Source organism: Leptinotarsa decemlineata, unplaced genomic scaffold, assembly GCF_025532065.1.
Source record: "Leptinotarsa decemlineata unplaced genomic scaffold, Ldec_3_MD MMD2_P_RNA_scaffold_14, whole genome shotgun sequence".
NCBI lineage: Eukaryota > Metazoa > Arthropoda > Insecta > Coleoptera > Chrysomelidae > Leptinotarsa > Leptinotarsa decemlineata.
In genome coordinates, this window is record NW_027412528.1 from 12,345,498 (window position 1) to 12,357,984 (window position 12,487).

The following is a 12,487-nucleotide window of genomic DNA, read 5'->3' on the forward strand; positions in this document are numbered from 1 at the left end:
GCATTTCTCTATGTTGAAAAACATGCAGACATGAAATTTAATTCCATACTCACTTTAAGAGCGCAAAAGATGCAGGAGTCCGCCATACAGGCATGGCCGGACAGGTCCCGGAAGCTCCTTCGAAATATGTCCAGATGCCATAACACCTGCAACAAAGACCACGCGTTAGACACCTGTTACTTCCTTCTGACGCTGCTTCAAGCCCAGACGTCCACAACCAACAATAGCACGCTCGTTCTTAATGGTAATAATTATTGGTTATTGCAGTGATGAGTAACATACAAGAGGTTGTTATTTATTGGCAACTTGTTGAGCCATCCGCGGTGTTAATTGAGTATCGATTGACAATTGTGCGATTTCTTATCTAATAGGAGCTATACAATGGATTCAATATAAATTCATATTGAAGAAATATTGGTTATCGTTATTATCGTATGTCTTCATTTCATTGTGTTTGTTTAGTAGCGAGAATTTTTTTTCATATATTTTATTTATTTAATTGCTTTCCAATATTTTATAAATTTACTATATATTTACGAATAATTAGCTCCTAGGTTAGCCTTTGTGGATTTTCTCTGTGTTTATTTACTTGCATTTTTCAATAATGAATTGAAGTGTATTTATTGATTCTTTGGTAAATAAATATTATTATTATTATTATTATTTTTCACCGTAGTGTGCGCTGGTCAGGCCCTATCTCCCGAAGCCCCGATACATTCGGGAGGGCGCGCCAGCATAATCAACCAATGACCACTCCCCACACCGTGGGGTAAGTGATCGTTGGGTCCGAGAATCATGTGCCCTGAGCAAACGCAGTGAGCCAAGAATAACAGCCTTCTGCATCTGTGCGGCTAAGAGTTCTGCCTTAGTGCGGCAAGCCGGTATGATTTTAAGATTCGAGAGAAGAGAAGACATCATTCCACCAAGGACTCCAATAATCAGAACAACCATCTTGACAAAGTGATCTGGATAGAGTCTGCGGAGTTCGAAGAGAAAATCTCGATATTTTATCCGTTTTTCCTTCTCTTTTCTGACGATATTCGTCTCGCCAGGAGCTGAAAACTCCACGACAAATATCGTTTTGGTCTGGTGGCCGAGAAGGACTACATCAGGCTCATTAGCTTGTATGAGCCTGAGGGTGGGGAACGAATAGTTCCAATAAATTCGGCACTTCTCGTTCCCCACAACGGATTCAATATCCCCCGGAGCGTAGGGCAACACCGGTGTCTCGTCAATACCGTAAGAGTGCCGTAGATGGTAATATAGCACTCTTAGGGCCGCGTTATGTCGATGGATATAGGCCGAGACCGCATATGCTGGACATGCTGATAGCAAGTGCATTAGGGTCTCGGGCGCCTCGCGGCAGGCCCTGCACCTTGTGTCAGGAACCTCTATACCCATCACGCGACTGCGGTAGACTAAGGTGTTGAAGACACCATCCTGGCAACCCATGATGAACCCCTCAGTTTCCGACTTCAGCCCACTCGACCTGAGAAAAGCGAAGGTCAGGCGCTTTGATAAGCCAAGGTCTTCAATGTTATTGAAGAAGACCCCATGCATCGGCTTATCCCTGTGTCTCCGCAGAAGTAAGGTGATCTCTGCGGCTTTTATCTGAGCTTTTTGCTGAACGGGTTCCAACTCGGTGACAGAGTTGTAGTCACCTCGTTCAGAGTCGAAAACTATACCGAGTTCATCAGCTGCTCGGACAGCTGCCCTAAGGAGAAAAGCTCCAATTCCTGCTCTCTCATGGTCACGGACCATGCAGAGAAGGGGATCCGAACTCCTGACGACTTTACAGGCTGTATCCAGTACCATTCTGTCATGTAGACACTCCAAACTCAAAAGTCCACGTCCTCCCTGTTGTCGGGGGAAGTACAACCGTGGAACGGACGATTTGGGATGCAAACTCCTATAGAGATGCATCATTTTCGGGTCTTTACGTCGAGTTGATACAGCTCCTCCCGAGTCCACTTCACTACTCCAAACGAGTAGAGTAAGATTGGAATGGCAAGCATATTTGTTGCAGCAACTTTGTTCTTCCCCGACAGTTCCGATGACCAGATCTGTCGAAGTTTGTGCTGATACTTGCCGCGGAGAGAGTTTTTCACTGCTGTTACCTCTTGTGAGTGGCGTTGTTCCACCCCGAGGTAAGTATACGTCTCTCCGGCATCCAGATGGTGTAGGATGCTTCCATCTACGAGCTGCACATCCTCTCCGTAGTCCCCGCATCGTCCTCTTTTGAGATGAACCATTGTACATTTGTCTATCCCGAATTTCATACCGATAGCATGCGTGTACTCTTCCACCACCCTCAAGGACTGATGGAGATCCTTCTCTCCAGAGGCATAAAGTTTAAGAACATCCATATAAAACAGATGGGTGACCTTGTGCCTCCGGTTTCCGGGGGTGCCACAGTTATACCCTCGAGTATTTCTGAGCGCAACGGATAATGGCAATAGTGAGATGCAGAATAGAAGGGGACTGAGGGAATCACCCTGAAATACACCCCTTCTGAAAGTGGCCCACCCTGTTTGGACTCTTGCTTGACCAGATGTTGTGTTGAAGCGAGTTCGCCAAAGTGGTATCAGTTGTTCAATGCATCTCACTATGTTGTCGGGTACCGCAAGGCATCTGAGCAAATGCAAGATAAGCTCATGCGAAATTGTATCAAATGCCTTACGGTAATCGATCCAGGCCATAGAGAGGTTAAGCTTATATTGTATCGAGTCCTGCGTTACACATCTATCGATGAGCAGGTTCTCTTTACATCCAGCGACTCCTCTCTTCGACCCTCTCTGCTCATATATCCGTTCGAACACTCGGTCAACTGCGGTGAGTATTCGTGTGTATAAGATGCTTGTAAACAACTTTTAACACGAATTCAAGCATGTTATCGATCTGTAATTCTTAGGAATCCGCTTTTGAGGATAAGAACGGTCCGCCCCTCGACAAACCAATCCGGAATCGGCTGCTCTCCATCCAGTCATGAGTTGAAAACCCAGTCATGAAACGGGAAATAATTGACCTTCTGTCGTTATACCTCTACCAAATTAATTTTCAATTCAACAACAATATTTATTCCTCCTCAAAAGGTTTAATTATGGGAAATCCATTAAGCCCCTTACTTACAGAAATTTTCATAGATAATCTAGAGAAGTCGATCTTTGAACATCCTTTGATTAACAATTTCTTGTATTGGCATAGATATGTGGATGACGTTTTGGTATGTTTTACAGGTACTAAGAGGCAATTAGATACTTTTCATAGGTATATTAATGAAATTCATGAAAACATTAAATTCGCTATTGAGATAGAAGCAGACAACTCAATCAATTTCTTGGACAAAACAATTAGTAGAAGGAACAACAAACATGATTTTTCAATTTATCACAAACCGTCCTATACGGATATTACTTTACATTACGATTCTACCCATCCTTATCAACACAAAGTAGCATCTGATAATAGCATGATTCACAGATTAGTCAATGTTCTTCCTTCAATAGATAATTTCAGTAAAGAACCTAATATCATCAAGCAAATTGCGGTTAACAATGGGTTTAAAGCCGAATTAATAAACAAAATGCTTGCCAAGAAAGTCTACGCAAAAGCGATTCGAGACGTTTTTCCTATTGATAAGGTAGATAATCAAAATTATAGAGCTTTAACGTATTTTGGACAACCAACGGAAAAAGTGGCTTTATTTTTGAGGAAACGAGATATTAAAATTGCATATAGAACAAGTAATACGTTGGGAAAGTGTGGAACGTGTCCTAAGGTATATATTGGTCAAACTGGCAGAAAATTTAGGAATCGAATTCAGGAACATCATACGAGCTATGTAAATGAGAAAACAAATTCAACATATTCAAATCATCTTGTAGAAGAAAATCATATCTTTAACGAAGGGTTTGAAATTTTGCATATAGAAATAAAGGTTCAAAACAGAATAATTTGGAAGCAATGGAAATGAATGAACTTAAACATTCAAACATTCTAATGAATAACCAACTAGATTTGAATAGATCACCATTATTGAACTTGTTTTCTTAAAATCCGAGAAAGAATTATTATTGATGTAGATGTGAGGTATAATCCAGTCATTTAAGCTTAAATTAGGTAAGAATCTCGGAATTCGAGATACCCAGCTGTAAGTCTGTAAATACTTGTATATTGACACCCTAAAAGTTGTCTCAGAACCTACATATGGTAGGGTGTAAGCAACTATTAAATTCCAAGGTCAAAGGTCACAAAAATCGGTTTTTTGCGCTTTTTTTGGAAATATCTCATTTCCTATGGGTTTTTTGCTATTTGTATTTATTATCAATATTGTAGAATATAAAATTCTCTACAAATTTTGTTTGAAAACATTTTATATACGATGAACCATTTTCGGAGAGCACGCGGTCACAGCATCACTTCAGGTCAACCGGTGCCTCCGGTCGAAAACGCGCCATATACAGATGATGAATTATCGATAAATCAATGATTATAAATATTTGTCAATTTTTATTAACTATTATATTATATTTTATCATTTTCTTCATGCATTAAATCTATATCTATTCAATAATACTGATAACCGTTTACTAAAATTAAAAAATAATCAAGAGAAAAACTTAAATCATAATATGAAGATTGTTTCGATGAAACAATGGTTGTACCAGTTACTCAAGAAAAATTCGTATCAAATCGAAATAACAAAGATACGTTCATTAATATGTTAAATGAAAAATTACAAGCTGCAAATATTACTACTAAACAAGCCAGAGATGATGCGGATGTTCTTATTGTTGAAACTGCAATTGAAGAATCAAAGTCTAAAAAAACTGCAGTTATAATAGGACAAGATATTGATTTACTTGTCATTTCAATTGGACATACACTGTCTTACGAACAAGAAATTTTCTTTAAAAAAGTTGGGAAAGGTAATGTAAAAACGGAGATATACTCGACTAAAAGTTTTGATAATTATCCTCATTCTAAAAAACATATTTTATTTCTGCACGCATTAAGTGGCTGTGACACAACTTCTGCGCTTTTAAAAAAGGGAAAAAAATCATTTTTAAAAGTTTTTGAGAAACTGACAAATTTGGATGAACTAGCTGCAGCATTTGAGGAAGAAAATTGTTCGGCCCAGAGATTATTAGAGAGTGGAACTCAAACCTTATTGGCAGTCTATAATGCTCCGAAATCTGTGAAAAGTCTCGATCATCTTCGTTATAGGCATTACGTCAAGTCTACAAAACTTAATAAACCTGTGCAGCTTTCAAATATTCCACCAACAAGTGCAGCTGCTCATCAACATTCCAACCGTGTATATTATCAAGTTCAAACTTGGTTAGGACATGATTTGGAACCCCAGGTATGGGGTTGGGCAATGCGAAACGATTTTCTGGAGCCTATCATGACAATTTTACCACCTGCTCCAGAAGATTTGCTAAATACAATTTTCTGCAACTGCAAGAGTGGTTGTGGTTCGCGATGCGGATGCAGGAAAGCGGGCTTGCAATGCTCTTTAGCTTGTGGCCAATGTAATGGGCAAACTTGTCTCAATGTTCTACCATATAAGAGCGACATTAACGAAGATGGAACCTTTGACCCCGAAATCATGAAAGAACTTGAGACAAATGTCGTTGAAGACGATAATGAAGACCAGTTTGAAATTTACCAGCAGCCAGAAGACGACGATGAAGAGGAAGAAGATGATTAAAATTATAAATTGTAGTTTTTGGACCTTTTATTCCATTTCTTTACTTTCAATAAAAATGAATGTATTCAATATTTTTTAATAAAAAGATTAATTCATAATTTATTTGTTTTTTTTTCATCATGTAAGAAGTTATAAATGTTAATTAGGTTAAAATTCAAATATAATAACATTTCTGATAACAGTTCTGCAATTACATGGGCAGGTAAGTATTGTTAAATAAATTAATACTGAATGAAAAGTGGATAAGTTAGGAAAAAAATGATAAAATATAATATAATAGTTAATAAAAATTGACAAATATTTATAATCATTGATTTATCGATAGTTCATCAAATATATATTGCGCGTTTTCGACCGGAGGCACCGGTTGACCTGAAGTAATGCTGTGACCGCGCGCTCTCCGCCCTCTATCTCGAAAACGGTTCACCGTATAAAAATTTTTTTTAAACAAAATTTGTAGAGAATTTCGTATTCTACAATATTGATAGAATACAAATAGCAAAAAACCCATAGGAAATGAGATATTTCCAAAAAAGCGCAAAAAACCGATTTTTGTGCCCTTTGATTTTGAAATTTAATAGTTGCTCACACCCTACCATATGTAGGTTTTGAGACAACTTTTAGGGTGTCAATATACAAGTATTTACAGACTTACAGCTGGGTATCTCGAATTCCCAGGTGAACTTACTATAATGACTGGACTAGTATTGTGTTTCAGGTGATCATAATTCAACGGGTACCTTAGGTAGAGGTTCAGGTAATTGTTTTGGAGGTAGTCTGATTTATGGTCACCTGTAGTATATAAATATCAATGTAAGAACAATTTTGAAGTATTTATACACTTGAGAAAGCTACTGTGCTAGCGAAACATGTTGTGATTATATTTCTCAAATAAAGTTTGTGGAGATCAAATCGTTGAGGTGTAGTTTTTGAAATTACTATGGATCTTCATCAAGTAACGGCCGAATCAATCAGAAAAAAAAGGAAATCATATAGAAGAAATTGAATACTTTCAGCCATATAACGTGAGCTGCTGCGACAAAACTCTTCAGAATTGGATAAAGAAACTAGGATATAGATTTGAAATAATGTACAAACGTCAAGCAGTCATGGAAAGCAGAAGAATAGTGGAATTGCGTAACAAATACTTACAACAAATAACTAAATATAGACAAGAACAACGGCAAATTTCTCATTTGGACGAAACTTGGTATGACACTCACGACACAGTTACGAAAGGTTGGACTGGTGGTTCGAGAATGTGTACGCCTAACATGCCTGCAAATAAAGGATCACGACCAATCGTTTTGCATTGCGGAGTAAGTAAAGGATGGGTTCCGAATTTTTTGAAATTATGAGGAAAAAACTTGAGGAATGCAATGTTGACTATCATAAGAACAGGGAAGCTAATATTTTCGAGGAATGGTTTGAAAAAACGATGATCCCAAAATTGGATGCGAATAATGTAATAGTTCTTGACAACGCTTCCTATCATTCGCGACAGCTCATCACATTTGCACATTTTCATTTCTTATGAAACAGTTACGGTTATCATATATAAAAACACATAGTTCGAATATATACAGGCATGACAATGTTAGTATTTCAAAATTTAAAAAAATGCTTTTACAGCTTGTATTCTTTGAGACTCCTGCTATACATCTTATAATATTTTTCTGGGCGACAAAAACATCTTTGCATGAAGAGGAAGCTCCCCAGAAAGTAATACCATACCGAAGACGCTATTCGACTTGAGCATGATACAGCATAATCAGCTGTTTCTGATCTGAAATATTACGAAGGTTTCTCAGAAGATAATTCACGGAGTTCAATTTTGATATAACTGTTCCACAATGAGTTTTCCAGGTGAGAAATTCATCCAAGTGTACACCTAAAAACTTCACCGCAGAGCACAGAGAACTTTCATCATCTTCAATTCTCAAGTTGAAACTAGCAATTCATTTTTGTCTAGCATGAAATCTTATTGAACGTGTTTTTGATTACTCCAATATAGGGAATTTTCCTTGAACCAGGTGTTTAATTTTTGCAGGATTGGATTACCTTTGGTTTGTAGGTTTTGATCTATTTTATCTGATATAACCAGTGATGTGCCATCTGCATATAGTGTAAAATGAGCATATGTAGAGATGGATTCCATATTATTTACATATAATAAAAAAAAGTATAGGGCCCAATACTGATCCCTGTGGGACACCACAGTGAAACTGTTTCGAAAGAAGTATCGATTTCAAAAACAAACCGAAATTCAATGAAAAAAACAATTTGTATTAAAATACTGAATTTTTTCTTTCTTTGGTAATTTTTTCAATTCATTCAATTTTTCCTTCAAAAATGAATGAATTCAAATCAACTTGATACGCACAATTTCTCTCAGTACTTTAAAATAATTGGCGTTTTTTAAGAAGTGCATGATAACCAAACTTAAAAACTCCATTCACTCCTGATTTTCGTTGTTACTGTTGCGTCATAATAGTTAAACAGTACTATATCAATGTCGTTTCCTTCAACAAATATTTCGATTCATCGATTTGAAACATTCCGCGTTTTCGTTCCAGAATACCCGCATTCTAAAGTAAACCAACCGCAAATATATACATCGCTATAAATGGTGTACAGAACTTTTTTCATCGTGAGAATATCGGTTACGCTTCGAATTGTTACGTTGGAGTGAAACATTTTTTTTTCATAGATAAATATTCACCTGCGGAAAAATGCATCGCTCATTAGCGCATTAGCAGCTTGTATAAAGTTCAACGATGTATCTGAAGTGGTTTTGAATCAATGACGGTCAATGACAGAAAAAGTGTTTGACAAAAGATGAAACACACATACACATATTTTTTGAGTGTTCTGTCCACAAATTTCCCCCTTTTGATATACACACTCGATAACATCTATATATATATATATATATAAATCGATTCAATTCGTGAGGTTGCAGTCAATAGCTGGGCTGTTACAAAGAAAACTCTTTGTTATATGTCAAGCTTTCGGTATATTTCACACCTTCGTCAGGACAACTACAATAATAAGATTATATATCTTGTAAAAAATATATAAATATGGAGAACTTACTAACGTGAGAATAAAATATAAAATGGTTCAAAAACAGATAGAAAAACATTAATAAATGACAGTTAATAAAAATTTTGGCTGACAATGTCAAGTGGGAAAATTCTGAATGATACTCGAATTACTAGATTTTTTATTTTCTTTATCATATTTCAGTAGGTACGTGTAAATTTTGCTGAGACTATCAATATCAGTTCGTTTATTCATTGAATGTTCTTCGTTATTAATATGTATCATTTCCAAAAATATTCTTTTCGTTGTATTGGTTTCTCTATCTAAAATATTTGGATTTTCAAAATTCATTTTATGATCCTCCGAATTAACATGTTCTGTTAATGCACAAGAATTAACATTTCGTCTACAGTCGCTCTTATGGGAAGTGATGCGACTACTTAGAGGTCTAGATGTTTGTCCTATATATGTTTTAGAACAATCCATACAAGAAATTTTGTATACTAAATTGGATTTTTGTTTATTTGAAATTGGAGCTTTTACTTTACTGTATAATTTAGATATAGAAGTGACATTTGTTTTAGATATTTTGAGGTTATTATTTCGGAATACATTAATGAATTTTGGTGTCAATTCTTGAATATATGGGAGTGATTTATATATGAATGAAGGTATAACGTTGTTATGTTCAACTTCTTCATTATTATTTTGAAAGTTTGTTCTTTCACAAAATAAAATTCTGTTTACTAAAGATTTAGGATAAGAATTTTGGATCAGAATTTTACTGAAATTAGACAAACTTTGGTTTCGTAAATCGGGATGGGTAATTTTGATGATTCTGTTTTTTAATGATTTTATTAAATTGATTTTCATTTTATTTGGATGATAGGAATGGTAATTAATAAATCTATTACTTGATGTTGGTTTTCTGTACCATTCAGTGATGATAATATTTTGTTCTGATCTCAATAACTTCATATCGAGGAAAGGAATTGAGTTGTTTATTTCCTCTTCAATAGTGAATTGGATATTGAGATCATATGAATTAAATACATTCAAAATTTCTTCTTTTCCATCTGTAGGTATGGTCAGAATCAAATCATCAAATGGAAAAGAAGAAATTTTGAATGTATTTAATTCATATGATCTCAATATCCAATTCACTATTGAAGAGGAAATAAACAACTCAATTCCTTTCCTCGATATGAAGTTATTGAGATCAGAACAAAATATTATCATCACTGAATGGTACAGAAAACCAACATCAAGTAATAGATTTATTAATTACCATTCCTATCATCCAAATAAAATGAAAATCAATTTAATAAAATCATTAAAAAACAGAATCATCAAAATTACCCATCCCGATTTACGAAACCAAAGTTTGTCTAATTTCAGTAAAATTCTGATCCAAAATTCTTATCCTAAATCTTTAGTAAACAGAATTTTATTTTGTGAAAGAACAAACTTTCAAAATAATAATGAAGAAGTTGAACATAACAACGTTATACCTTCATTCATATATAAATCACTCCCATATATTCAAGAATTGACACCAAAATTAATTAATGTATTCCGAAATAATAACCTCAAAATATCTAAAACAAATGTCACTTCTATATCTAAATTATACAGTAAAGTAAAAGCTCCAATTTCAAATAAACAAAAATCCAATTTAGTATACAAAATTTCTTGTATGGATTGTTCTAAAACATATATAGGACAAACATCTAGACCTCTAAGTAGTCGCATCACTTCCCATAAGAGCGACTGTAGACGAAATGTTAATTCTTGTGCATTAACAGAACATGTTAATTCGGAGGATCATAAAATGAATTTTGAAAATCCAAATATTTTAGATAGAGAAACCAATACAACGAAAAGAATATTTTTGGAAATGATACATATTAATAACGAAGAACATTCAATGAATAAACGAACTGATATTGATAGTCTCAGCAAAATTTACACGTACCTACTGAAATATGATAAAGAAAATAAAAAATCTAGTAATTCGAGTATCATTCAGAATTTTCCCACTTGACATTGTCAGCCAAAATTTTTATTAACTGTCATTTATTAATGTTTTTCTATCTGTTTTTGAACCATTTTATATTTTATTCTCACGTTAGTAAGTTCTCCATATTTATATATTTTTTACAAGATATATAATCTTATTATTGTAGTTGTCCTGACGAAGGTGTGAAATATACCGAAAGCTTGACATATAACAAAGAGTTTTCTTTGTAACAGCCCAGCTATTGACTGCAACCTCACGAATTGAATCGATTTATAGTTAATCCAGTCACTAATTATTCTGTTATATATATATATATATATATATATATATATATATATATATATATATATATATATATATATATATATATATATATATATATATATATATATATATATATATATATATATACCGGGTGTCCCACATTTTATGTGACAGGCAATATCTGGTTTGTTGAAGGAGATAAACAAAAATGTTTCATACAAAAGTTTTAGGAGTTCATGAGAGATATATTTTGATATAATTTTTAAATATACAGGGTGTTTGGTGTAGGTGCTACAGACTAAAATTCCATTTTTTAAAATAGAACCCCCTGTATATCATTACATATTCAGATGCTACGTTAAATTCTGATATCATTTCATGTTTGGTTTTTGAAATTCGGTTACGGCGTTGTTGAGTTATTGCTTAAAATGTAAAGTCTTGAGAACGACTATTATTTTTAAAAATATCTCATACAATTATTCTCTCTGCATCAGATCACATGAAAATTAGTCAAAATTTTGGGTGTTCGAAGTAATGGTTTCAATTTTGAGTTATGGAATTCAGTCAGGAATCATTTTGAATATGAAACAATTGCGAAATTGAAAGAGGTGTATTCGAAAACAAATCTTTAATTAATAACAATGTAAATAATATAACTTGATAAATCATTTCATAAGAATGGTAGGTACCTAGAAATAAGTCATAAAAATTGTTCAAAGTGATACCTATTAGATATTATACAGGCTTCGAAACGTCGAATCACTTCTCTCGTACAAGTCGCTCTTATAATATCAGGCGTAATATCACTGCACGCTAGTCGAATTTTCATTTTCAGATCATCCACATTCAAAGGGGGAGTAGTGAAAACAATATCTTTTAAATAACTCCATAGGAAAAAATCAAGCGGTGATAAATCTGGGGAACGAGCCGGCCACCGAATTGGACCCTTATTACCAATCCATCTATTTGGGTACGTTCTATCCAGATATTCAGTAACAACCTGTGAATCGTGAGGAGGAGCACCATCTTGTTGCCACCAAATTCCTTGTCGTTCTGCTATGGGAATATCTTCCATCAACTGGATCAAATCATTTTCTAGAAAATGTAAATATCGCAATCCATTGAGATTTTCATTGAAAAAGTAAGGTCCTATGATGCGGCCATTGAACAATCCACACCATACATTAATACCCCAAGTAGTTTGAAAATTACTTTCGCGGAACCAGTGGGGATTTTCTTGAGACCAATAGTGACTGTTATGTCGATTCACAACTCCATTATTGTGGAATCGCGATTCATCGCTACACAAAATTTGACTGAATATGTTAGGACTTTCATGTAATATTACCTGAATACAAGCAATGAATTCAAGTCGTCGTTCAAAGTCCGTGGGTTTCAAACCATGTACCAACTGAATTTTTAATGGGTGGTATTTATTTTCTTTC

At 34.6% G+C, this 12,487-nt stretch overlaps 1 protein-coding gene across 4 annotated transcripts in view; it reads right to left on the reverse strand.

The window, feature by feature from the left end:
- ec (ubiquitin specific peptidase echinus) overlaps positions 1–12,487 on the reverse strand; it is a 348,513-nt gene that overhangs the window by 132,761 nt on the left and 203,265 nt on the right. For all 4 annotated transcript variants that reach the window (XM_074179498.1, XM_074179509.1, XM_074179506.1 and 1 more), the window contains one exon: positions 54–146. In XM_074179498.1, the coding sequence (XP_074035599.1) occupies positions 54–146 (93 nt within the window). The remainder of the gene's footprint in view (positions 1–53; positions 147–12,487) is intronic.